At 53.8% G+C, this 26,146-nt stretch overlaps 3 protein-coding genes across 7 annotated transcripts in view; 1 reads left to right on the forward strand and 2 right to left on the reverse strand.

Moving 5' to 3' along the window:
- The window catches only part of SPECC1 (sperm antigen with calponin homology and coiled-coil domains 1), an 85,188-nt gene extending 76,408 nt beyond the window's left edge, over nucleotides 1-8,780 (reverse strand). Inside the window, exon 1 of the mRNA XM_077188764.1 lies at nucleotides 8,644-8,780. The gene's annotated coding sequence lies outside the window, so the exon portion shown is untranslated. The remainder of the gene's footprint in view (nucleotides 1-8,643) is intronic.
- A 157-nt stretch (nucleotides 8,781-8,937) lies between these two features.
- TIMM22 (translocase of inner mitochondrial membrane 22) lies at nucleotides 8,938-12,331 on the forward strand. Of its 2 annotated transcripts, XM_054646961.2 has the most exons (4): nucleotides 8,940-9,222; nucleotides 9,540-9,736; nucleotides 10,741-10,813; nucleotides 11,753-12,331. In XM_054646961.2, the coding sequence occupies exons 1-4, from the start codon at nucleotides 8,985-8,987 to the stop codon at nucleotides 11,827-11,829; spliced, it is 585 nt and encodes a 194-aa protein (XP_054502936.2). In that variant the 5' UTR covers nucleotides 8,940-8,984; the 3' UTR covers nucleotides 11,830-12,331. The 2 variants fall into 2 exon arrangements, with proteins under 2 accessions (XP_054502935.2, XP_054502936.2); XM_054646960.2 differs by lacking the exon at nucleotides 11,753-12,331 and having other exon boundaries at nucleotides 8,938-9,222; nucleotides 10,741-11,731.
- Nucleotides 12,332-13,500: 1,169 nt separating this feature from the next.
- ABR (ABR activator of RhoGEF and GTPase) overlaps nucleotides 13,501-26,146 on the reverse strand; it is a 37,739-nt gene continuing 25,093 nt past the window's right edge. For 3 of the 4 annotated variants that reach the window (XM_077188768.1, XM_054646949.2, XM_054646947.2), the window contains 7 exons: nucleotides 19,177-19,236; nucleotides 18,974-19,083; nucleotides 18,570-18,709; nucleotides 18,025-18,159; nucleotides 17,666-17,771; nucleotides 15,965-16,112; nucleotides 13,501-15,833 (listed from right to left, as the gene is read on the reverse strand). In XM_077188768.1, the coding sequence (XP_077044883.1) occupies nucleotides 15,744-15,833; nucleotides 15,965-16,112; nucleotides 17,666-17,771; nucleotides 18,025-18,159; nucleotides 18,570-18,709; nucleotides 18,974-19,083; nucleotides 19,177-19,236 (789 nt within the window). In that variant the 3' untranslated portion in view covers nucleotides 13,501-15,743. Of the gene's footprint in view, nucleotides 15,834-15,964; nucleotides 16,113-17,665; nucleotides 17,772-18,024; nucleotides 18,160-18,569; nucleotides 18,710-18,973; nucleotides 19,084-19,176; nucleotides 19,237-23,062; nucleotides 23,385-26,146 lie in introns of those variants that run through there. The other variant, XM_054646948.2, reaches the window with a different exon arrangement.

Raw genomic sequence — 26,146 nt, forward strand, 5'->3', positions numbered from 1 at the left:
TTCAAGTAGCAATATAAACTTTTTTCAAGTATCTGCCAGGTTCTCACCCAGCTGGAAAAATTGGTTGACAGACAAAATAACACTGAACATATTGCCTGCATTCTGCTCAATGCACTTGCTCCCACAACTTCCCTACAAGGTATGAGAGAATAAGATCAAACCTCACCATTAATACACCTTAAAAGTACTGCATTTGAGGAATTTAAAGGCTTTATGCTGCAAACTGCATTAATGGTACAATTCCACAAGAACAGCTATGGATGAGAACTTAATGAAATGGGCAAAGGGCAGAATTTTGGGTGGCACGGCTCATTTGAGAAGCAAATGCATAGTGTGGAAAAAAGGCTCACTTAAGGAACAAGGTTTAAAATATCTTTGCATTTACAGATATTTATGCCATATTTAACTGCTTTTGTGCATGAAACAATCTTAATTACAAAGGAGAGAAATTCCATAAACAAGGCTGCTATGTCAATAACAATGTGTTTCTAAAGCAAGTCTCTAATTCAGCTGTAGGGCTTGGGACGTTGCTGTCTGGAGTTGGAAAACCAAAAGCAATTACAAAGGCAAGCCTGCATCAGACAGTGGATATTAGTGGAGTGAGGCCATGGCTTTGGGACAGCTTTTACTCTGTGCTTTTTCCCTTTTGGACATAACTGATCCAAACTTCTTTATTTTCTCAGTTGCAGTGCAGATGTCAGGAAGTTCACGCTGCTGGTGGACGTTTGCAGAGTGAATCATGGGGCACCACTTTCCATTTTGACAAAAACAACTGCTGCTCAGTCAACAAGATGCTGCTGATCAAATGGGTGGATGGAACTCCTGCAACTGCTGCCAAAAAGGCTCCACCAGCACAAGCAAAACTGTGTGAGCTGGCTTGGAGAACTGGGATTTATTTTTCCTTCCCTGTTCTTAAGAGACTACTCAGAGTTCCATGTTCCTACCCAACACCTGAGGGGCTCACAGCCTGTGGCTACCAGTTTTGACCTGCAAATGGAGAAAATGCTTGTTGCTGGGAGAGACTAGAATAATTAAATTGGGGTGAAAAAAAGGCAGATAATGTTTTATGGAACATGGAGTGCTATAGGAGACAAGAAAAACAGCTTCCTCTGGTGCCTATTGCCAAAATTTCAGAAGACCAGACAACAACTTGAGAATTTCCAAGGGAACAGCCACTGAGTCAGTCAAGAATAGAATTAGGAAATTGCCTGTTTCAAAAGTAACTCTGTAAGATGTGCCAGCATTTTTCAGTATTTCTGTAATTTCCAAGTAGAACACTCAAGAGTTAACACACATTTATCTACAAAAAAAAAAAAAAGCCAACCCACAGAAAAAGTCAAAATGAGAAAGGAAATCTATGTAGCAAAGAAACACTCATCATATTTCATATACTTAAAATAAAAATTGCTGATCACTTTTGCACACATTTATGCAAAGTTTATTATTCTTTGCAATTTTCAAACATTTCCACTTCCTTAGGCATCATCAACAACCAAGGACAGCTTTCTTGCCAGTCACCCTGTTATTCAAAATGTGGATAAACCTGAACACACAAAAAAGACAACACTGAGTGTTCTTCCCTGAAAGAGGACCATAAGATTTATACTGTTCTTTTTTACTAACTGATTTTTTTTTTTTTAATTTCAGTGATTAAAAGCAAGAAAGGCTTAAGGGAAAGGGAGTAACTTTCTATTTTATTATTCCTCACTGTTAGTTTTCAGCTATATAGGTTATAATGTGGCACTCATTAACAATTCATAGAGAATTACCATATTCAAGTAGCACAGCAAGTTCTAACTACCTACCCAGGCAAAATCCTGCACAATCCTCCTTGCTCCCTTTACTTATTGTCCCAGAGGGATCTCATGCTGGAAGAGCCGGCATTTTATCACCTAACGGGAGAGGAATTCCAACAGGTTAGAAACTCCAAGGAGCCCGGAACAGAAAAGCATTCCATTAAATCACTGACAGCGCAGAGCTGCGCAGCAACACGGAGCTCTGGAGATGTGTGCTGGAGGCTGCCTTGGAATCAAAAACCCCGACGGGATTCTGGAGCAAAGTCCCGCTGCTTTGAACTTCTCGCTGCGTTTCAGGGGGATGCAAATGAGAGACCGGAGGTGTCAGCTTTGTCTCGGAGGGATTCCCGCTGGAAGCGCCGACAGCCGGAACGGGAGCGGAGCTGGGGGATCCCCCCGACCCTCCGGGGGCATCAGGGCAAATCCACAGAGGGAACTCAGGAAGGAAGCACCAGGAGCTCAGGCCCCAGGAGAGGAAGGAGCCCTCTAATCAGACCAGCATTGCAGAAAAAAGGCTCTTGGCAAGATCTGATTCCCCACACAGCAATGCCTTGGAGTGCCCACCTCGTGTTCCCTCCCTGCATCTTTTACAGACACTCCATCAGTATTGGTTCATCATTACAGTAGCTTAATAACTCATCTATTTTACAGGTCAGGAAATGAAAGCACCTAAATTACTGAATAAATATCACAAATTAGCAAGGGTCTACAGTGCTCACCAATTTTAACTCCCATCTAAATCAGCAGTTTTGACAGACATGCACACAGAGGCACCCAGAAATTCAGCATAGAAATTTGGCTTTGATGATGTAATCAAATTCAGAAAAAAGGGAGAATCTAAATTAAAGTTCAACAATTCCTTTCTTCTAGACAGCTTGTAGGAACAAACATGTTTGCTACTGCTTAAACTTTTAAATCAGCTTAGCAGGCTTGAGAAATTGAACCAAGCAGCTGAAATTTGAAGTGCCTGAACACCGAGACCCTCCCAGCATTAACCACAACGTTACAGAGGAACCATGAAGAAACAAGTAGTGCTATAATGCAGGCAAATTCCATTCTGAGAGCCAGGTTCTGCCTTCAAGACTTCTTATGAAGGTATTTCCTTGGATCTCTTGGTTGGCCATCATAATCCCTTCAGATTTTAAACTCTTGGTGCAAATCTGGCACTCAATAAACCTCACAACTAAAATGAATCAGAAGCATCCTTAAACTCAGCAAAAAAGATCTTGGCATGTGGCTCACGTTGCCTACAGGGCAGGTAAGGACAAATATCAACACTTCACCAGCATGAGCTCATCCTGCAGGCACCATCTTCCCATCAAACGTGCTCAGTGCCACTCGTGCTGGCTCTGCTGTGCCAGAGTTCCCCCCCACACAAAGTGGATGCAAAGTGCTCCTCTCCTCAAGTTCTCATTTTCTCATGCAGCACAGCCACACCAAACAGCTCACACCAGAGCAGAACCTCCCTTACCAAAAGCCCTAAATGCCCAGAGGCAGGAGGCACAGGCAACAAAGTGGGAAAGCAGCAGGAATAGGTGCTCAATTTTCATGTTTCTATAAAAGCAAGTGATAATTTAAAATCTCCAGCAGATACTATAGTAGGAGGGCAATGAAGCAAGAGAACAGATTGCATGAAAAGGAAGAAGTGCCCTATGGAGTTTGTGACCTGTTTACCATAAGTAAATAAATAAATGAAAGCAAAACAACCCCCTGAGGTGACAGTTTGCATGAGGGACATTAGTGACTCTGTCATGTGGAAGCCCATAGAGACAACTGTCATTACAGAGCAAGGGATTGATTTGCCACACAACAGGAACTCAGGAGAGAAAGCAGATGTGAAAGAAGGGAAGAGGAAGGTTTGGAAATGAGGACAGCAGGGAAGTCACTCTAATATTGACCAACTAACAGCACTGCCCTGGTACACAGCAGCTGAAGGCCAAGAGGAAAATGGAGCAGTTTGAGAACACCATGAAATGAAGAGAGAACACACAAGCCAGGTCAATTCTTTCTACTCCCCACTGAATCACTCAGCAACTCTTCCTGCTCCTGTGGCAGGTGGACTATCACAATTTTGCATCCTTCATTAGGGTTAATTAGTTCACTTGCTGACAATGTTGAAAGAAAGGCCAAGTGTTGGTTCAGCCAGAGGGAGTGACATCTCCAGTTCCTGCAGGAGCCTGCTGCCCGAGGAAAGCCTGGGCTGTCCCTGCCTCTATTCCCTGATCTGAGGGCAGGCTCCAGAATAAATCTTATTCCTTTCAGTTCCACTACCATCCACTGCTATCAGAAATCAGGAATATGTTATTTTGGCCTCTTTGATCTCATTCAAACCGTGAAAACAACAGCCTAAGCATTTTGCCCTGCTGTATCTCGGGGAGCTGGAAACCTTTTACCAGCAAGAAATTCTTACAGCAGTTACCATGGTGACTCTGGTAATAGATATTTAAAGGCAGCTCACTCATAATCACATTCATTAGATATCAGGAGGCTTTAGTAAGAAAGGCACAAAAAGCTTGAAACCAGGGAGCCAGCCAGGCTTGGTGATGGTGTAAGAAATTTATGGGGAGGGATCTGCTTATCCCATCATTTAGCTGGGCACAAAGGGCTCCTGTCCAAATCTGGAATGGCACTGAAGCTTGCAGAATAAACTATTTTTAGTTTGTCAATTCAAAAATTGGTTCTGAAAGCCTCATTTCAATTGTGGTATTTCCATTAATCCTTTCAGAGTGGCCATTGCCAGAAATATAAGAAATAGCTGTGCCACAGCTCCATCCCCCATTATAGAGCCAGGCTGCTGGGAATCTCCTGGTCTGCCATCACCTGGAAACTCAAATCTGGATAAAGCTCACTGAGTTGAAGAGGTATGTTTGGTTCTACAAATGTTAAATCATTTATTTCTTTAGGTTTGAGTCCACAGCTTTCCAATCCACTGGAACACAACCCAGAGAATCTGCATCTCCAGATAGGGAGCCACTTCTCCAGGCTGGCTGAGCCCGTGCAACAGTCATCAAACTGAGATTTCCTTTCTCTTTTTGCTGCATATTTCCATGACAACTTTCCTGCAGTATCAACTTCTTTCTCTTGGAAAGGTCTCTCAAAGAGAATTTAGGCTTCTATAGCAACAGCTGAAAGCCCTGGGAGATAATGATGCCTGAAACTTTTTTTAGACCACAAAAGTGTGTTTTAAATTATATAGGTGAAAACAAAAATATGTGTAATATTGGGCAGACTGTGAAGAGGAGAAGGAGCACCTTGCTGAAGTGGAACAAACACAAAGAAACCACCTTACTTTCAAAAGGGGTGCAGACTTTGAGATCTAAAACGTTTGGGAGAGCAGACAGGATCAAACACTCATCCTGAAAAGCCACATCCTGTTCCTTCTCTCTGAGTTACAGAGCACAGTCACAAGGAACGAGTCTGCTGATCTTACAAGGAGATTTTAGACCAAGATCTCTCTCTGCAGCCTATTTTATATTGACTTAAAGAAAAAAAAAAATTGGAAAATCAGTGAGTCAGGATAGCTTTTGAGTTTTAACTCCAATATACCTGCCACCTTCCTGTAATCTAAACTTTTTCTTAGTACTTTAGCTGTTTGCCATGGTAGTGACACAGTATTCTCCAACACTGAGGGCTACTTTAGAAAAAAAAACCCCAGCTGCACTCTCAACCAAATAAATTTGCTAAACTCATAAAGCCAAGGAAAGTACAGAAGCTGAAGCAGCTTTCCTTCATTGAAATTAGATCTATTTCACAAAGCATTTCTCCAGTGCACTTTCCAACCTAAAGTCTCTCAAAGAAAAAAAAGACAAAACATTTTGACCTACATTCACAAGGTCAAGGAGAGGAAGGAAAGGATTAAATTTAATGTATAGATGGGAATACCACAGGGTGGAAACAAAGCCCAGCAGGTCCAAGCACCTTCCCTTTTGCAGCCATTGGAAACCTCTTTGTATACAACAGGTGGGATCAGCATGTGACCACCTGCAAAGCAGCCCCACTTTCTTCTGCTTGTGCTGATGAAAAGCTTTTCCTTTTAAAATTAAAATGCCCATTAATTTATCTCCTCCTCTTCTCATTCACCCTTACATCAGGACAGCTCTGATAAGGAAAAGAAAGTGCCCACAGGTAGGAATGAGTGGAAAAGAATGGATTTGATCTAATTCTTGTTGACTTCCATCTTCAGTCACTCCTTGCCCAGCTGAACAACTTCAGAAAACACTCTGGAACCGGCATTTTGACAAAATAAAACTTGAGGACTGGACTGTGAAAACTTATTTTAATTTTTTAATAGCACTGCTAGAGTCTATTCAAAACCTGGAATCTACATCCAAGACACATATGCAAAGCCAGGATTTCTGACAAACCCCCTCATTATTTCCAAGATTTATCCTGTCTGGAGAAGACTGAAGCGTGGGAGTCACTGAGTCACTGCAAAGGTCAAGTGAGACGCAAAGATTCGGTGTCACCGTGTGCTGCCCTCTGCTGAGACACACACCGAGCTCCTCCGAGCAGCGCCAAAGCTCGGGATCATCTGCGCCCGCTGCTGCCGTCACACTCACCCCAACTCGAAATGTTTCATTTCCTGGGACCAGGCAAGGTTAAAAATAACCTGAGCTCTTGCACTGGACTGAGCAGCTCCAGGATAAAGGAGTGTCTGGGGAGAGAAGCCAGGGAGAAGGAAGAGGGTCGGATGCACCGTCACTCTGCAGTGATGGAGGGTCACAGGCTTGGAAAGAAGAAACTGCTGAAAGTTGCATTTAAACAACTTGTTTATCAAAGATGTTGAACTCTCAGAGTCCCTCTCAAATCCTTAATCCTCCATCTGATTTCACCCACACGAAAAATCTGTTCAGGCAGAGGAGATTATTCAAATACTCAGGCACCGGAATTTGTTCGTATGTAGAACAGAAGGGGGAGAGGAAAAAACTATTAAATATCTAAGGGGAAAATAACATCTAATTACACATTAATATCCATAAATAAGTATATTTTATAGAATCATAGTTACAAAATCCTTGCTTAAATATTTTATTTACAAACAAATAGTAACCCAGCATTTTCTCCAAAACTCAGGGAAAGGGGAAAGAAAGTCAAAGCAATATTTCAACTATACATATAAACTCTCAGTGCTGAAATTCCCAATGCAACACATATGTTTTTTTCCCTTTAGGCCTTTGGAAATTAGGCTTTGCTGTGTGACTTCAGCCCAGCAAGGTTATTTCGGCTCAAGAAGATTGAAATCTTAGGTTGAGGGCTCCTTAGGGAGACCATCCTGGCAGCAACCTCCCCTACCCTGACAAGATCCTGCTGTAGTAGATTTTAACCACGCGTTTTTTCATGGAATTTGGCCTTAAAAAAAGGGGAGGGGAGGGAGGGGAAGTACCCCCAACAAACAAACAAACAAAAATCCTAAACAAACAGCAAAAAGCCATATTTTTAAAAAACCCCAAGGACGAAAAGAAAAAAAGGAAAAGAGGGAATAGCAGCGGGCAGGTGGTGCAGCCAGTAGAGGGCAGTGGGATTTAGAGGAAAGTTGTTGAACTTCGTCTAATGAAGTATTTGAAGTGATAAAATTATCCATTTAAATCGTTATTTGAACCTACCTACCTACACTAAGACATAGGCAGGATAGAAAAAGAAACGAACCAAAATAGAAAGGAAATTTTATTACTTTAGGACCTCTAAAAAGTGTTTCAGGGTATCAGGAAGATTTCATACGAATGCAGCATTTACTTAATTTTGAAAGTAATTTTCAATTACTGAAATACAATAATTCCATGCATCCTATTGAAACCAAGACAACTATGTCTCATAGATTTTAAAGCATATAGGTAACTTAAAACAGAAAAATATCAAATAAGAAGAAAGGTATTTTTAAGGCACACCTATTGTCACTTGTGAAGATGAAAACAGGTTCTAGTCAACAAGAAAGTAAAACAGGTGAAGAAAAAGCAACACAAGCAGGAAACATAGATTTTTTTTTTTAATGCACCTTATTCACCAAAAGGAAAAGCAATATTTCTCACCTTATCACCAAACAGAACAGCTCCCTAGAGCTAAGATTCGTGGATTATTTGACACGAGCCCAGTCTGCATTTTGCGACGGAATATCGTGGATATTCTCAAAGCCCTTTTGAGCTACACATGTCCTGAAGCAACACCGCTGCCCCACGCCAGAGGGGACCGAGCTGTCCCCGGGGAGCAGCGGGGCATGTCCCGGTGTTCCGTGGCACAGCGGGGACACCTGTGCCAGGTTTGGGAGCCCCACTGCCCCTCCGAGCCCTCCCGGAGCCCCGCTGCCCTCAGAGCCCCCCGGGGGCTGCCGGAGCCCCGCTGCCCCTCCGAGCCCCCCGGGGGCTGCAGGAGCCCCGCTGCCCCTCCGAGCCCCGCTGGAGCTGCCGGAGCCCCGCTGCCCTCAGAGCCCCCCGGGGGCTGCCGGAGCCCCGCTGCCCTCAGAGCCCCCCGGGGGCTGCCGGAGCCCCGCTGCCCTCAGAGCCCCCCGGGGGCTGCCGGAGCCCCGCTGCCCCTCAGAGCCGCGCTGGAGCTGCGGGAACCCCGCTGCCCCTCCGAGCCCCGGCTCGGCTCCGGCGGGACGCTACGGGCGCCCCGTGCGGGACCTGTTGCCCTCAGACACCGGCGCGGGGCCGGAGTCAGCGGCGGGGAGGATGCGGGGTCACGGCGGCGACACCGCGACACCTCACCCGCTGTCCGCACCTCAGCCAGGGCACAGTGGTCCCGCACTGCGGCACCTCAGCGCTCCCCCAGCAGCGGGATGCCCGGCGCGAGGCTGCCGGTTCTGCCCAGCCCAGCCGGTGCCCCCGCGCTGCCCGCACCTCCCCGCGCTCACCTGCAGCCGCCGCCGCCGCCGCCGAGCTCGGGGATGCTCCGCAGCCGGAGCCTTCACCTCACCTGCACCGGCCGCACCGGCCACCAGGGGGCTGCCCTGCGGCTCGCCGGGTAATGTAGTCCCCTGGCTGCCCGGGACGGCCAATCCCCGCGCGCGCCGCGGAACGTGCCGGGAGTGGTAGTTCTTGCCGGAGGCGTCGGCGCGGGGCAGACCGGGAGATGTAGTTAAAACGCTGCGATGCGCAGCTGGCTTCTCCCCGCTGTGGAACTACAACTCCCGTGCGCCCCCGGCGCGGTGGCTCTAGCGGGCCCGGACGCGGCGCCGAGCGGCCGTGGGTGTGCATGGGCATCATGGCGGCCCCGCCGCCCTCAGCGCCGGGAGAGCCGGGGCCGCCGCCGCCGCCGCCGCTGCAGTACAGCCTCCTGCTGCAGCACCTCGTGGGCGACAAGCGGCAGCCCCGCGTCTGGGACCCCGCCGTCCTCGGTGGAATCCCCTGCCCGCCCAAGAGCGAGGAGCAGAAGATGGTGGAGCGGGTCATGGAGAGCTGCCCCTTCAAGGCGGCGCTGGCTTGTGTGGGAGGTGCGGCGGCTGTGGGGTCGTTCGGGGTTCCTGTGGCGTCGGGAGAGGGGCGGATGGAGAAGAGACTGCAGTCCCCGTGTTTGGTGTTCCTCCTGAGCCTCCTCCAGTGCCTGTCACATGTCACAGGCAGGGATCTGTGTCTGCCTTCCTTGGAGGTGCTCGTGGCCTTTCCTCACACAGCACGGGCTGTCACAGGTGTCCACAGCACGAGGGATTCCTGCCCTGTCACAGACAGCAGGGGCAGAGCCGCTTCATTGCCTGCAGGGAATGTGCTGCTCCTGCCCAGCCAAGTTAATTTCACTGTTTATCTCTCACAGGGTTTGTTCTGGGAGGTGCGTTCGGTATCTTCACAGCTGGCATCGACACCAACGTGGGGTTTGATCCCAAGGATCCCTACCGCACGCCCACGGCCAAAGAGGTGCTCAAGGACATGGGGCAGCGAGGCATCTCCTACGCCAAGAACTTCGCCATCGTGGGTGCCATGTTCTCCTGCACGGAATGCGTGGTGGAATCTGTGAGTAAGAGCCTCTCAACCATTAAGAAATGTTTTCTGGTACCCTTTAAAATCTTCTACTAGATCCAAATAACTACATATATCCTCCTTGTAATAGGGCAATGGAATGGGCTGCTTTGTTCTTTCTTGGCCAGCAGAGCTTTTCACCTTGGAGATCTGTCTTCAGAGCTGCTGTTCTCTGACAGAATGAAGAACTCTTCCGCAGTAGCAAAGTCCTTTTCTGTTTTTAGTCCTAAACGTATTGGCAAGCATAGGCATTACTTTTTAAAACCCTAGCTACAAGTGCTTGTGTAAAATGTCAAACTGTGAGTTGCAAGATGGTAATTTGAGTGTCTAAAAATTCCATATGCAGAAAGGGATCATTTGATGAAAGTTCTTGAGTAACAGGCCCATTTTCATCTGGCTCCTACAGTCAGAAATTACCTTTTGCAGCTCAGTGGTAAATCTGTCATCTGTTTTTTTAATAGGAAAATTACCCTGTTATGAATTTGAGTCCTGCCTTTTAATTGAAAGGCACAATGAGTTAAGAAGTTTAACTCATCTAGAAGAAAGGTGTATCTGCTTGCAGAATGGAGCAGAACAAAGAGATCTCTGCACTGGTGAAAATCCAGCATGTCCTGCCTATGGAAATAGTGCACCTTTGTCAGCTGGTGCTGTGACTCTCACTGTGCCAAGGACCAGCTGCATGGCCAGGCTCAGGGCTGCTCGGATGTGGCTGTTGCACTTTTAGACTCAGGGCTGTGTTCTGTCCTGGCTCACCTGAGGATCCTTCCCACAGCACTGCATTGCACCACATGGATTTGTCTCACCTCTCCTAGTTCCCTTCTCCTTCCTCCCTTCCCTGCCCTGCAAGTCTGGGAGTGCAGGGCCATCTGCTGAGAGCAGAAGGAAGAACACCCTCAGCTGAGAAGGGGATGGAAGGGCGTTTAACCTTCCTTGCTGTTAGCACAGATACTGAGTGTTATTCCATATTTCCTTGTTGGCTGTGATTTGTAACTCCACAGTATCGTGGGAAGTCAGACTGGAAGAACAGCGTTATCAGCGGCTGCATCACGGGAGGAGCCATCGGCTTCAGAGGTTGGTGGTGCCTGCTGGGAACTGTTTCTGTGATAAGATTGGATTTGGTTATGCAGCACACGATGTTCTCAGTGCAGCACACACAGCACAAACCTCTTTGCATGGGGATGTGGTGAGGCCAGCATGAGAGTGTGCTCCGGACTGGCAGAGCTGTCAGCTCCAAGAATAAGTGGGGATAAGGAAGGGTTGGTCAGAGAGGAAAATCAACAAAATTCACTTGAAAGAAAAATCAGGAGATGGTGCTGGCTGTCCACACTCTTCTGTGGTGTCATGGGAGAGAGCCAAAATACAAATAGAAGCTGTTAACTGAGCTCTACACATCTGCCATTTCACTGTCTCCGCTACTCTCCTTTGAAATTAGAACTAAAGAACTCTTTTCTTTTGTACCATGTGTAAAATGCTTTTTTCCTTTCTCATGTATCAGTTCAAACAGACAATTTTACTTACATGTGAATGAGAAGTGGAGTTTTAGTCCAGCAGCACTAGTGGAGACTTTCCTTTAGTGGTAACATCTGGGAAAATGCCCAAGTAGGAGAGAGCTGTTCTGCTCATCAGAAATATCAAACTTCTCTCACTCTCCTTAAAAAAACCCCAGTCCCGTTTTAAGAAGCGTAAATGAAAAGAAAGCTCTTGAAAGTGCTTCTAATTGAGCTTAAGTTGTGTTTGTCCTAGACCTAATCCTCTTAGAGCTGTCAGAGCAGTGGCTGCTCCTCCTCTCCCTCCCTAGCCCCACCAAGCCACTTGCAGGGCTCAGATGAGAGCACAGTAAAGTCGGCAGTGGCCACGGGAGGGTTTGTACATCAGGCAGTGGCAGTGTCACTGTCCCCTGGGAGGGCACTGCCAGGTTCCTGCTGCTGTGAACTCTGAGCCAGCACAAGTTACTGGGAATAAGAATATTTCTCCTGCTTTGTCTCATGGTTTCCCACCCTTGCCTTGCAGCTGGGCTGAAGGCCGGCGTGATCGGCTGCGGAGGATTCGCCGCTTTCTCCGCCGCAGTCGATTACTACCTCCGGTAACAGCCAGGAGCAACATTCCCTGTTCAGTGCTGCTGCTGAGAGCCTGCACCATGGCACAAGCACCAGGCTTACCTTTCCACTGCCTCTGGAGTCGGGGTGGCGCTGGCCACTGTGTGAATGACTAACAGCAACCTGGCTGCGAGCCCTGGCGAGCTGCTGCAGGCAGGCTTGCGGGAGCAGGGGAGGATGGAGCCAGGCACAGAGCAGCATCTCCAGGACAGATCAGCTGACTGTCAGTTTCCAGGAAACATGCCTGGATTCTGAGCTCTTTCGATCCTTTGGGGCTGATTTTGATTAAGTCTGTTGCTGGCATCAGAAGAAGGCAGGAGGACAATCTTCGAAGAGAAATGCAGCGATTTAGGTTATCACGTATTTGAAGGTGCTGCAAGTGTTTTAACAGTCACCAGTTTGCAGCTTGCTACTCTGTTGGGGAGAGGTAAGATCCTGTGGAGAAATAAGCTTGTTCCAGGCTTTTCTTAAAATACCAGCTGAAGACAAACCACCATCTGTACAACTTGTCTTATTTCAAGTACAGAGATGAGCGCCAGATTTCTTTACCATGTTTTAAAGGGAAAAGCAGAAAGGAATCCTTACCCTTAGAGCTGTGGTTACTGGCAGATGAACAGAACAGTTTAAGGGAAAAAAAGAGGTTGTTGCTGAAGTATAATTCTCTGTAGCCACTTGGCTAGCCTGATTTAACCTCACTGTGGGAGTGCAATCTTGCTACTGCTTTAACTGCCCCAGGCTCACCCCATTAGTTCCAGCAGTTTGATAGTGAGACTTAGAGCTGTGAGAATAAACCAGCGTTTGACATATAACTGGGCACTCACTCAGCACACAGCCTGCTTCCCATCACATCCCTGTGCCACCTCCAAGTGCCCCAGTGTTACTTACATAGGGGGAAGTGAGTGTTTTTTCTCAGCTCAGTTTTTTCTGAGCCCAAAATTGGTGCTGAAATCAAAACATCTGTTTGTTAGGTCAAGGAGCTGCTGATTGGTGTTCTATCTGCCCTCCTGCTATTCTAACCAAGCTCTGTTCTCAGACCTCAGAGGGTCATTTTTAACCTTCATTGAGCCATTCCATAAAGGCAAACACTCCCTCTAATCTTTTTGAGGCAGTGGCATTTCAGATGCAGTGCACACAAGTAATAGGGATTCTCCCACTCACCTCCCTTCCTTGGCATCCACAGTTGGACATCCCAGAACAGTGACAGCCCTTGTTGACCTGGAAGAACAACACTAGCAGTGTGTTTTGGCTGATAACAGTGGTCAGTGGTCAGTTTGGAGGCACATTGGCTCCCATTCCCACATGGAAAGAAGTGGGGAGACAGCAAGCACCATGTGATCTATCAGATGAGGTTTCCAGATCTCCTGATGTCCCTTGCTGTGCCTGTTCAATATCCTCAGGCCAGAAGCTGTGCAAGTCAGCTGAATTTTAAGCTTGAGTAATTCTAGGCTGATTAAACAGCCTGGCTCCAGACAGTCCAGGGTTTTTTTCCTCCAAAATGCAAGGATGGAGCCCAAACCATAAGAAGTCTCTTCAAAGATTGCCTGGCACAATGCCTGTGCTTATACCACTGGCTTGAAGTGCAACTAGCAAGAATTCCACGACAGAAACAAGAAGCTGTGATGCCAGAGTGATCAGTTAGTGCAAACAGCAACACCACAGGGCTTCTTTTGTGCAAATATCAGGGCTTTGCATTTTTATTAACATTTTTTTTTCTCCTCACGAAGTTTTACAGCCATTTAAAGTTTATAATCTACAGAAATTGAAACAGAACACAAACAAAAATATATCCTTAACAACTTTTGAAAGTCAAATATTAATTAACAGTTCTATTCTACCTGTAGCTGCAAGAGTCCACCCCCCTCTTTTCCTTCCTGTAGGGACAAGCAAAAGCCAGTCATGGGGACAGCCACAGCCTGTTGTGCTGGGCTGTGGGGACTGGGCCTCCAGCCACTGTCACAGGGGGAGATTTGGCTGTACAGAGTCTCCATCTGGAATGACAGAGAGTGGACAGAGACTTGGACACATGTAACAAATCAGACACACACAGGGATCTGTTGTGCAGTCAGATCTAAAGCTCGGCCTCCTTACTGGGTCCAGGGCCAAGACAGACGCCTGGTTATTTTCTGCAATGCTGTTTCCCTTCTGTTTAGCTGGTAGTCAAGAGGAGCAGGGTCTGGAGTGTGAGCCCTTTGGAGGGGGACTGAGACCTCCCCTCCTTGGTTGCTTTGCTGGTGCAGGGCTGGCAGGTGCTGCCTTCCCCAGGGAGGGGGCTGAGGACATACCTGGTGCATCGGTGGCTGGGCTCTACCTGGAACAGTCCATTAGCTGGGAGGGTAAAGGCAACGCTGCTGTGGGGGACAGGCTTGGTCACTTCTCATCCATCTCCATTTGGCACAGGAGAGCACAGGGCCAACGCAGTTGGGGACATGGGGGGGCTTTTCCCACAAGAACACAGACTCAGCTCACAGAGCGAAAGGTTTTGTGTCCCAACAGGTACCAACACCTACGTGGGAGCCTGGGGGACATCCCAGGAGCCAGGCACTGGGGCAGCCTGTCCTGCCCTGGGACATGGCCTGACAGCTCCAGCCATCAGCTTGGGAGGGGTCACTGGAGCCACTAACAAACAAACCTGAGCTGGCTGGGCACAGCTAATCCAGCAGCAACCACTTTGGGAGGAAGACAGAACGAAGCATTTCTGCCTTCAGTCACGAGGGCCATGAAGGTTTCCTCCTTCCATCCTTCTGTGCTGGTTCCCAGGCTGGGTGACCATCCAGCTGCTGCAGAGCACTTGCCTCTGGCAGCCAGGCTGCCACCGAGGCAGGGCCATGTGCTGCCATGTGCCCAGTGCAGCAGGGAAGGCCAAGGAAGGGATAAAACATCTCCTTGTCCCCGTGGCCACGGGAGGAATGCTGGTGCCCCAGCAGGCTGTGCCACGGGGTGCATGCAGTGCTCATGGCAGTGCTGGGCTGGCAGGGGCACGAGTGCCTCACTATGGCAGAGGGAGAACTGTACAGCAGATACCCTGTTCCCCACCAAATTCCCAAATTGAGGAAATTTGCGACCACATCAGTGCCAGAGCATACATGGGGTCAGCCCATAGTGCAGAAAGCAAATCTGCCTCTGGCTGGCCATCCTTTCAGCCTGCTGTGGATCGAGACCAGCACAGCACCTCTGGCTCCAGCCTTGTGTGAGGGGTTACCCCATGACTACTCAGAGGCGAAATCCAGCGAGGGGAGGAACCGCCACGCCACACACACACAGGCAAAGCACAGGGCTGGAGAGGGGACTGGCCTGAAAACACCCAGAGGAGCCGTGGCAGGGAGGAAGCAGCACCCTGCTCCTCTGCTCTCGGGGCCGCAGTTTGCTCAGAGCGGAGCAGGATCCGGGCACGGGGTCCGACGTTTGCGCAGGCAGCGAAGCCAAAGCAGGGCTGGTGTCACCGTCACCAGGGAGGGAGGGAGGGAGGCCCGTGAGCTCCCGGCCTCGGAGCGAGCCAGTGCTGCACATGCAGGCGTGGGCAGGGAGCTGGGCAGCAAACAGGCACTCGTGGGGCACTGCAGGCTTCAGGCAGGGGGTGCCTGGTAGGAGTGAGCGGGCGGGAAGGAGTCCAGGAGAAAACTAGCCAAGGGGGAAGCCTGTGTCCACAGCCCTTGTCAGTCACTACCTCTTCCGTTGAGCAAATATACATAAAAACAATCCTTGAACACAAGAAGGGACATAAGACACGACTACTTTACAGAGAGGGCCTGGCACCTGCTGGGACCAGGCCGCTGGAACATGATTGTACAGGAGCTGCAGGCAGCACCGTCCTGGGTCTGGGCTGGTCTCCCTTGGGGGCTGTGGTCCAGTCCGTGTCCCCCAGCAGGGAGCTGGAGTGTTTGCAGCTGGTGCCTTCTGCCTGCAGGCTACACGTCCGTGGAGAAGTAAAGTGTGTTGCGTTTGAGCTCGCTGAAGGAGATGGGAGGATGCTGCAGGTAGTAGAGAAGGACCTGGACCTGTAGAAGGTAAATGGGGGGTGTTACTACAGAAGGGGAAAGAGCTGCCACCTCCCAGCTTGTCCCATCCAGCAATAAGTAACAAATCTACCCAGACAGGCGGGTGAACCCCTCCAGTACCCAGCTCTTACCTGGGCCATCACATCATGGGACCAGATGTCAGAGGCCAAGGTGAGGTGCGCCTTGCTCTCCCCCTCTGAGGGTCTCAGAAGTGTTGGTCCAAAAACCGTGGCCAGATTGTGGAGAGACATTTTGTTGATAGGTTCCTTTTCAGCCACCCTGTGGGGTACAGGAGAGAGGCAGTGTCAGCCCCTAATGACGCTCAGAAGTGGGGATCCATGGGGTGATGTGGAGGCCGAGGGCTGCTCTCCCTTCTCCCAGCAGCAGTGGGGCACCTCCAGCTTTCCACTGCCCTCTGTAGCCCTCAGAGAAGCCAGGTGCAGGGCAGGGAGCTCTGCCCCCTTCACGGCCTCTGCTGGAGCTGCTGGGCCTGGCTGGGAGCCCTGGGTGTGATGTGGCAGCAACCAAGCCCTGACTTCTGCACTGCGGGGCCTCCACCCTTCCCGAGCCCGCAGGGTACAGGGAGCCCTGCACCAGCCCCTGCCCCCTGCACCCACTCCCCTCGAGGCTCCCTGCCCCAACAGCCCTGTGGGAGCCCTGCCAGCACGGAGGGAAGCAGGACCACAACATTGCCATGTTAGGAGGCAGCTGTGCTCCCCGGCACAGGCTGCTCGCTTGAGCCCCGGCCAGGGGAGCAGATGTGGGAACTGGCTGTGCCCGGTTCTCAGGATGGAAATGGATTTTTCCTTCTCCATCCCCCAGCATCAATCACTTTTTCTGTTTGGTTTTAGCCAAACCAGAGGAACAAAAAAAAAAATTTCATGATGCAAGTAACATGAGCCATGAGCCCCAGCTCTGGCCAGGCTCTGTGTTCTACTCTGCTGCCCTTCCACAGCCCTGTACCTTTCCTGGGTTTTGGGCCCCCAAGGAGCCCCCAGTCCCTGAATCCCCAGGTTTGGATGCACCTCATCTGGGCCAAGAAAAGCCTATCAAACCACAAACTGCTGCACTCACCCTGGGATAGCTGATATGAGGTGTCACCTGCAGTTCTGGGACATTTCCACAGAGCTGAGTGTCCTTGGTTCTTGGCCACCCGCTGCTGACAGGTGACAGGGATTGCTGCATCTTGTTTTGCAAGGACTACTGCTGGACTGGTGGGAAGGGACACTGCAGAGCTCCCAACTGATTCCTGTCCTATGCTGAGGCCAGCTGCTCCCTGCAGAGCTCATCCAAGCAGCTGCATGCTGGCTGCAGCAGCCAAGTGTTCCATGTTTGCAGAGGCCGTGTGCTCCCTGCAGAGCTGACCTGGATCACTGGCCAGGCACAGCCCAGACCCTGCTGCCACCACAGCCAGTGGTTCTGGGACACCAGGGGTTGCTCTGGAGGGGCAGATCAGCTCCAGTACACCCCCCAAGAGAGAAGATGTGGAAAGCCAACACTGAAATCAGAGAAGGTCTGAACAAGCTGCAGCCTGGGGAATATGCCAGAGCCCAGAGAGACAGGGCAGGTGGGACACACCTGGAGCTGTACCCTCTTGGAAGGACTGGGAAAGGACCACTCCATGCCTGCCCCAAGCTGCTGTTGCTGGCCCTGGCTGCTGCCCTGCTCTGCACCAGCACAGCCTCCGGTCTGGGATCAGCCTGGAGCCATGCAGGCACCACAGGAATCAAACAGCAGCTCTGACTCTGTTCATGTCCCATCCCCACGGCAAAGCAGTGAGACAGACCCATCCTGCACCTCCCACCCATCCCAGGCAGCCCCTGAGCCATTACCTTTTCAAGTGCTCCAGCAGGAAGAGGAAGGTGATGAGGTTGGGGTCAGGCAGCGAGCGGAGAAGGTGCATCATGCAGTTCTCCTTGGCAGCAGGATCCGAGAGAGCTGGAGGCAAAGAGGGAGAGGGCTCAGGACAGGGTCTGCTGCAGCAGCAGGACCCACCACAGCCAGATACCTCCCAGCAGCCACTGTGTGAGCACTGGGGAGCAGCACCACCAGCCCTGAGCTGGCCTGGAGCCAGCAAAAACAGCCAGGACCAAGTGGGCTGAGCTGGGAAGGACCCTTGGGAGTGTCCCATCCCAGAGCAAGCAATGCCAAACAGTTTGTGCATCATCCCCTTCCCCTTGCCATCCCTTACCGATGCCCTCCATGAAGGCAGGGTAGAGCCTGTCAGTGAGGAGGGGCTCGGGCAGCTCTCGGAAGTACAGCTTCAGCGTGCCGGCGATGGCATTGATGTCCATGTCACTCAGCATCACCAGGATGTCCTTGTTATCTGTCCAGAGAGCACCCACATGTGATGCCTCCTGCCCTCCTGATCCCCTCTGTGTCACTCCAGCCAGCCAGCCAGGCTGCCAGCTGCAGGGCAGGGACAGCACTGCTGGGTTCACAGCCCCATCAGCCAGGCTGAGCCTGGGAAAAGCCCAGTGGTTCCTGCCTGGCTGGGCAACAGGACACACAACGATTTGTGCAAATCCATTTGCAACGTTTCCCTGACTCAGTGTCTCCCAGGAGCCAGCTCAGAGGCACAGACAGGCTGGGATCCCTGGGTGTTTTTGCCCCTCCTCACCCCCACCCCTTCCTGTGCAGAGTGGCACATCTGGCACAAGTGCAGCGCAACAACCAAACCCAGCCTTGCAGGGGCTGGGGGAGTCTCAGAACACCAAGCTCCCCCAGGACACTCACTCGCATCAAAGACAGCTTTCAATGCCTGGATGTCAGTGGCCACTCCAGAGATCCTGTAGATGCCAACCTCTTCAATTCCCCTCTTCTCCACCTCCTCCACGCACTGGCGCACAATGTAAGGCACCTTGGAGCGCTCGCGCCTGGCTCGGGAAGCAGAGCTGTCACCAGAGACTCCCAGGGGAACCCTGGCAGCCAGCCCAGCCCTGCCAACCCAGTGCCCAGCCCTGCATGCAGGAGGGGAGGATGGGAATGGCAAAGGGAACAGGAAAATCCCCAGCAGAGAGCAAAGGCCAAGCTCCCCAGTGCTGGTGGGAGCGAGGGGACACAGTGCAACTGGAGCAAGGGGACACAGTGCAGCCCCACACCCAGAGCAGATCAGATCAGCCCCACAGCCCTGCATTTACTTTGTCACAACACTGATTTTCACCCCGAAGACACCAGTCTGCTTTTTGGACGGGGTCCTCTTCAGGCTCATGTCCCTGCTCGTGAACTTCATGGAGAACTCCACCTTGATCTGTGGGAGACAGGGGGTGAGTGCTGGCTGGCCTGAAGGCAAGAAGGGGCTGCATTCACAGCGAGGGGCTGGGGGTCCCCCACCCTCACTTACTCCATTCATCTCAATCACATCCATGTGCCAGTTCTTCGTCTGCACGGCCTGTGGGTCCAGCTGTGGGGAGAGAAGGTCTGTGAGCTCTGTGGGGACACAGCCCCATGCCAGCCCTGCTGTCATCCCAACCCAGTGGCCCCCAGAGCCCCTGATCTGCAGGTGGTGTAGAGCACAGGATATGCTTTTCCTGGGAAACATGCTGCTCATGAGCAGAGGATGGAGAGGTTCCCCTTTAGGGTCTGGGGTCCCTCTGGCTGTGCTCTGAAGCCAGGTGGGCTCAGCCCCCCTGTCCTGCCCTCTCCCCAGAGCCCCTGCAAGGCAGTGCTTTAACCCACACCCACAAAGCAAGAAACTTCCAAGAAATTAGGACTATTTCTGGCGGCAGATTGATGAAACAGAACTAGGCCAGCGTTTTCCATACAGAAAAACAACATCTCCCCATAGCCAAGGCTATTTATAACCCCTGGGAATGACAGGCTCTGCTATTTCTGGCTTTGGGGCTAGCGGGGGACTCGGTGACGCTGCCCTGGCGCCCGGGTGCAGTGAGAGGTGCTGGCATTCCCAAGGCCCTGGCACGTGCCCTGGTGAGTTCCAGGCCCCAGGGCTGTGCAGAGGTGGGTGCAGTTGCCTCTTGGGGCTTTTTGGTCCCCAGCTGGTGGTATTGATCCAGCCCCATCGATCCCTGTAATGCACAGGGCAGGCAGCCCGGCCCTAATGTCCCCTTGGGGAAGGGGATGGGATCTGGGAGCTGGTGGGGGCTCCCAGGGCTGAGGACACGCAGCTGCCAGGCCACACTGGCACCAGGCACGTGGGGTCACTCTGCAAGGACACGGGAGCTTCCTGCAGCTGCTGGGTCAGGAGATGCTCTGGGCAAGTGTAAAGATGTTCAGAGCTGCTGCTCCAGCCACAGAGCTGCTGCTCCCCTGCCCACAAAGTCACTGCACGTCATGATGGGGGGGCACTGTGGGGTCCCTCATGTCCCTTCTTGCACACCAAAACCCCACAGTCCCAAGGACAAGCTCGGGCTGCCCTGGCTCTTGGCACAGACCCAGCACGGTGGCATTGCCACATGCCCAGCCCTGTGAGCCTGAGCAGCTCCTCAGCCATGGGAAAACTGCAAATCTCAGCAAGGCAGAAACGTCTCCAGCATGGCCCAGGAATGGCTCCTGACACGGAGCCCTCCCTGGTGCTCCAGCCCAGCGAGTGCCACGCTGCTCCCTCCATGCCAGCCCTGCTGGGGAGCAGCAGCAGGAGGAGGAGGAGGAAAGCTGCGGCTGCCCTGGGCTCCCATGGGACCCTGCAGCAGGTCTGGACACTGGGATCACGAGACTGCAGCCAGAGCACAGCCAAGCCCAGTCCTGCTGCTCCAGCTCCTCTGTGCTCCCCTGCAGGGCTGCGTCCCCCACAGCACTGCCAGGAAGGCAGCACAGCCAACACCATGTCCCAGGCACTTCCAGCCCTTTCCCCACTCATGGCAGTGAAGCCCCTTCATCCCCCAGCCAGGTCAGGAGCCTGTCTGCTCTGCAACACAATTTTATCTGCAGCCACCATGCCTGCCTTCCCTTCCCCAGCCCTCAGGTCCCTCTGGCTCCGATGGCCCTGGCAGCTCACATCTGGAAGGGCTTTAGCAGAGCTCTGAAGAAAGCCTTTATTAAAGCCAGGTTGGCTGCTGCCAGTGCTGCAGACCTTACCCTGAGCTCCCCTGCAGCCCCTTCCCCCTGCATGGGCACAATCATCCCACAGCAGCCAGCAGGGCCCAAATTTGGGCTAGTTCTGCTGGCACCATGGGCCTGAGCCCCCCTGCAGCTAGGACAGGTCCCTGTGCACTGCTGTGGCCTAACCCTGGTGCTCTCTAACCCTCCTGCAGCAGCAGCAGCAGCACATGATGCTGCCACTCCCCAGTTTCAGCAAAGCCACGTCCAACACTTCATCTCCAGGCATGGGAGGATGGACAGGAGCATCCACCCACAGAGCCAGAGGCAGCTCCTGCCCACACAGCGCTGGCAAACACCCTGTCCCAGCTCCCAGCACCATCTCCTTGTCCTCTGAAGGGAGCTGCCTTGCTCCAGCAGGATGCAGGGACATCCCAGGTCAGTGGGGAACTTCGGGGCCAGGCGCCCTGGGGAACAGCCCTCAAGCCAGCATTGTGCAGGATGAGATGTCAGCTCCTCTTTGGAAGATCAGACGGCTTCAAAAACCCCTCTGTGCCTGGGGAAACATCTCAGCCAGGGCACCAGCACGTCTCCAGGCTGCTCCCTCCTGCATCCCAGGGACTCCGAGCCATGGTGGTATCCATGCCCAGGTCAGCATTCACTGTGGTGCTGCTCTCATCCACAGGGATGTGCCATCATCCTGGCCTCCCAAATTATCCAAAGCTGTTTGTTCGTAGGACAAGGCCCCAAGTTGTGGAGGAACAGGCAATGAGCATCTTGGCAGTCCTGCAGCACTCTGTGTGTTCTGGAGAGATCCTGCTGGTGCTGACCCTCCCCTCCTTCTGCTTGTCTTGTCCATGGGACAGCTCCGGACTTGAGGTGATGAGGCCACATCCTGGAATTCTGTCCTCAAGACATGTCCAGGTCGTGGCAGACTCAGGCAGGATTGGGTGCACAGAGCTCCAAGGTGAGGAGCTGGTAGGGCTCCAAATCCTCAGGGTGGTTCCCCAGGACCCCAAACACTGGGATGCTGTGGTGGGGCAGGGTCAGGCCGGGCATGTCCCCTCCTCACATCTCAGGCCCATGAGGTCACCCCACCTCAGCCTGGGGTGAAGCAATTGGGAGCAAACCAGTGACTCAGTCTTTGAGGTCATCTCTGCCAGGGCCCTGGGGAGTGGGATCCCAGAGGAGCTGCTGCAGCCAGCGCTGCTTCCCATCAGCATGGCACCCACAGCTTCCCCAGCCTGGCCTCCCGTGGCTGCCCTGGCGAGCAGATCCCTCAGCAGACCTACAGACAGTCCCTGAGCCCCCAGCACCGTGCCCCCAGCACCGTGGACAGGGCAGCCCCCACACCAGCAAACGCTGCCAGTGGCCAAGCACAACCCCCCAAAAATCAGCAATCCACAGCCCTGACTGAGAGTGACCCGAGCAGCAGCAGCAGCCACAACCCAGCAGGACCCAGCATGGACCTACCGGGGCCACATCCTGCCCTGCAGCCCCAGGGAAGGCAGCAGCCAGCACGGGCACGGGAAATGAAACCCCTTCATGCTGTGACCCAGCAACAGCCGCCGGGCAGCCTCCCCAGAGAGCCCTGCTGCCCCTTAATCCCCTGGGCTCGGCACAGAATCGAGGTTAATGCAGCTGCGTCACACACACAGAGCCAAGCCAGGCTGGGCAGGGGGACTGCACCGAGGGAAACCCCCAGAGAGCCCCGTGGGGCTTTTGGGACAGCCTGCAAGGGTGCTGTTCCCCTTCCTCTCCCTGTGCACTCTGTGTTTCCAGCAGCACTGCCTGATGTGGCTGCGACATAGCCGGGAAAGCCTGGCTGGACCCGGGTTGCAAGAGGGGGACACAGGCAGTGTCCCCGGGAAGCGGCCCCAGCCAGCCCAGGAGCATCACTGCCCCCTGGAAAAGCTCCAGGGCCGGGCAGGGGCTCCCTGGGGCTCTGCAGGACCCCCCAGTGCAATCAGCTCAGCCTCCGGGAGCCTGCCAGCACACACAGGGAGAGGGAAGGAGCAAAACAAACACCTCGCAGGCTGCCAAGTGCATCTAAGAGCTCCCAAAGCACCCAAACATCTCCCTGCTCTGCAGACCCCGCAGCGCTCACTCTATACACAAACAACACAGCCCCCCGTACCAGCGCCCCCCACCCCACAAAAGCACCGGTGACAGCGCAGAGCAGAGCCCGGCAGAGCCACCCCAGAGCCCAGCGCTGCCCCCCACACCCGGAGCACCTTCTGCCGGAGCAGTTTGCTGCGCACCCTGCCCCAGAGCCGGGCGCCCGTGTTCGGGGCTCGCTTCCCCTCGGGCTCCTCCACGCCGCGCTCGCCCCCGGCACCGGGGCTGCCCTCCGGCTGCACCAACACCTCCGTCATCGCTTCGGCTCCGGGCAGGCGACACGAGGGTGCCCGCGGCTGGGTCAGCGCAGCATCCGCATCCCTGCTGCTGCCGGCGGCGAGAGGTCAGCGGGGCCCGGCCAGGGGAGCCCGGCTGGGGCTGCGGGGCGGCGAGCGGCCGGGGCTCATCTTCAGGCTGTGAGTCGGGCTGGCGAGGCAGCCCCAAAAACCTCCCTCCCTCCCTCCCCCTGCGAGGAAGTGACTCAAAGGAGCCCCCCCCGGCGGCCCCCACGCGTTTAACCCTCGCCCTGCCGCCCGCCGCCGCTCGGCAGCGCTGGGGGGGCTGCCCGGGCTGCCCGCCGCCGGTATCCGCAGTTGTTATCCCCTCCCGTTATCCCTCTGCCGGTATCCGCTGTTGTTATCCCCTCCCGTTATCCCTCTGCCGGTATCCGCTGTTGTTATCCCTTCCCGTTATCCCTCTGCCGGTATCCGCTGTTGTTATCCCCTCCCGTTATCCCTCTGCCGGTATCCGCTGTTGTTATCCCCTCCCGTTATCCCCCTCCCGTTCTCCCTCTGCCGTTTTCCGCTGTTTTTATCCCCCTCCCGTTCTCCCTCTGCCGTTTTCCGCTGTTTTTATCCCCCTCCCGTTCTCCCTCTGCCGTTTTCCGCCCCGCAGCGCCAGCAGCAGCCGCGGCCCCCGAGGCACCGCCGCTGGCGGCTGCAGCATTCCCGGCTCCCCGCAGGAGCCAGGCTGGCTCTGCTGCTCTCGCTGAGAGCAGGAGGAGGCTTTTGGGGTCTGTTGTCACGCCTAGGGACAGCTGGGTACCCCCACGTCCCCTCTGTGTACCCTGGCCCGTGCCAGCCCCACTGCCAGGGGGCAGGGAAGCCCTGGAGGGTCCCTGCCGGCAGAGGGACACGCTGAGGTGCAGCTTGGGGGGACTTGAGTGCCCCCCAGTCCATCCCTCAGCAGCCCCTGGAGTCCCCACGGGTCACTATGGCTCCCTGCAGGTCAGGGGTGCCCCAAGATCACAAATCTCCCCCGCCAGAGACTCTGCCAGCCTGGGGAAGGGGACAGACAGACAGACAGACGGGCAGCTATCCCCTGAGGGTACAGCAGGCACCGTGCCCATGACAACACAGGCTCTGCTTCAACAGCCAAATCCCCCCAGGCATTAATGGGCTGAGGAGGGGGGTCCTGAGACCCCCTTCATGCACCCACTGCCTTCTCCTCCAGGACCTGGGGGCCACATCCAGCCTCTGTCCTCTGCAATGTGGGCACAAGCACAGCCTGCTTTGCCCACCACAACACCCGTCTGCCATCCTGGCACAGCAGCACACACCCCTGCCAGCACCCAGCAGACACAGCCCAGCTGCTGGGAGCAACTGGGACAGCTCAGAGCAGGGCTGAGCCCTGCAGTGCAGGGGACACAGGACCCTCACGGGGACATGAGCCAAACAGAACAGCCCTAACCTGACCACAGCATATTCCAGCTTTAGAAAATAAAGGGGTTAATAACAACAAAACAGGGTTAGTGCCAGCCAGGAGACCCAGCTTTCCACTGAGCAGCCAGTGCTGCTACGTGGAACCAGCAGCAGCTCATGGTGAGCCCAGGGACCAGCCAGGGTCAGGAACATCCAGGGCAGCCTGAATGGCTCAGGGACAAGGCAGAGGGGCAGCTCTGGGGCTTGACTACAGCCCACAGCCCCAGCAGCAGCAGCACTGCCCATGCTGCTCACAGCTGTCCTGCCCTGCCACCAAGCCCAGCCCTGTGGCTCTGGGTGACACCAGGACAGCCCCAGCCCTGTCACTCTTCCACCCATCCAGATCCTCCTTGGGATAAGCAGCCCCAGGGCCTTCTCTCTTTCCTGCTCTTCCCCCAGAACTCTTGCACAGCGGGTACGGGCTGTGCTGTCCCTGTCCCGACCCCCGCATCTCCCAGCATGACTCATGTTTGTTGATCCAGGCTATTTCCGAGAGCGCAGCTGGACTGATCCCCGCGGGACACCGAGCCCCTTGCCTGCCCTGGCCTTCCCCCTTGGCCCAATGCCACCCCCACAGCACTGCTTCCTGGGGGAGAGGGCAACGCAGGGGTGATTTCAGGTGTGGACAAGCCACTGGTGAAGCTGAGCCCCCTCCTCCCACCCTGTGTCCCCTCCAGTGCTGTTTCCCCACAGCTTCCCATTCCCTGCAGCACTTCCCTGCTGCTCTCTGCTCCCCTGGGACCTGCCCTCAGTTGCTTTCCCACGGAGCAGGCAGCCATGAGGGGCCCTTTGAAGTGGCCCTGGGTGCAGGGCTGTGTCCCAGGCGTGACCCTGTCCCCAGCACAGCCAGGCTGGGCTGCCCACCAGGAAAACACAGAGACACCCCCAGCCCAAACTGTGCTCCCCTGCCCTGGGCTTGCCTGCAGCCTGGCCAAGGTGGCTGCAGGGGGAATGGGAGATCTGGGGGTTGCCTGCCCCCCACTCCATCCTCCTGGTCCTGCTCACCTGGGAGCATCTCAGGGCAGCCCAGACCTCCATCCTCCCTGCCTGGCAACCGCCAATCAGAGGCGGCTCAGCCATTGCCCTGGAAACCCCCGTTGCCATAACAGCAGCTGATGGAGGCACAGGGAAGGCAGATGGTGGCAGAGGGGGACACAGGAGGGACGGGGGGCTGCACATGCAGAGCCCTCCCTAGGGCAGCTGCCAACCCCTCCCTGCAGCCCCCCGGGGCCACAGCACAGAGAGCAGCAGAGCAGAAAAACTTCCAGCCCAGCTGGGGCTGGATGCATCTCTGCAGGGGAGGTCTGGCTTTGCCACCTCCACAAAGGCCCCTCTCACTTTGTCCCACCTTCTCCTGCAGCCACTGTGCCCCAGGACCATCATCCCCATGCTTGATGCTCACCCACCTCCCTGCCTTCAACCCCACAACTGCTGTACCTTGATCCCAAAAGCAGAGCTGCCACCCCAGGCACCACTCCAGAACAACCCTCCCAGCCCAGG

Source organism: Agelaius phoeniceus, chromosome 20 (assembly GCF_051311805.1).
Source record: "Agelaius phoeniceus isolate bAgePho1 chromosome 20, bAgePho1.hap1, whole genome shotgun sequence".
NCBI classification, from domain to species: Eukaryota; Metazoa; Chordata; class Aves; order Passeriformes; family Icteridae; genus Agelaius; species Agelaius phoeniceus.

Bases quoted from the DNA above. Each gene is read 5' to 3' on its own strand.
- TIMM22 (XM_054646960.2), top strand. From the start codon at position 8,985: ATGGGCATCATGGCGGCCCCGCCGCCCTCAGCGCCGGGAGAGCCGGGG. The intron at 9,223-9,539 runs GTGCGGCGGCTG...TATCTCTCACAG, and splicing joins GGCGCTGGCTTGTGTGGGAG to GGTTTGTTCTGGGAGGTGCG. The intron at 9,737-10,740 runs GTGAGTAAGAGC...GTAACTCCACAG, and splicing joins CGGAATGCGTGGTGGAATCT to TATCGTGGGAAGTCAGACTG.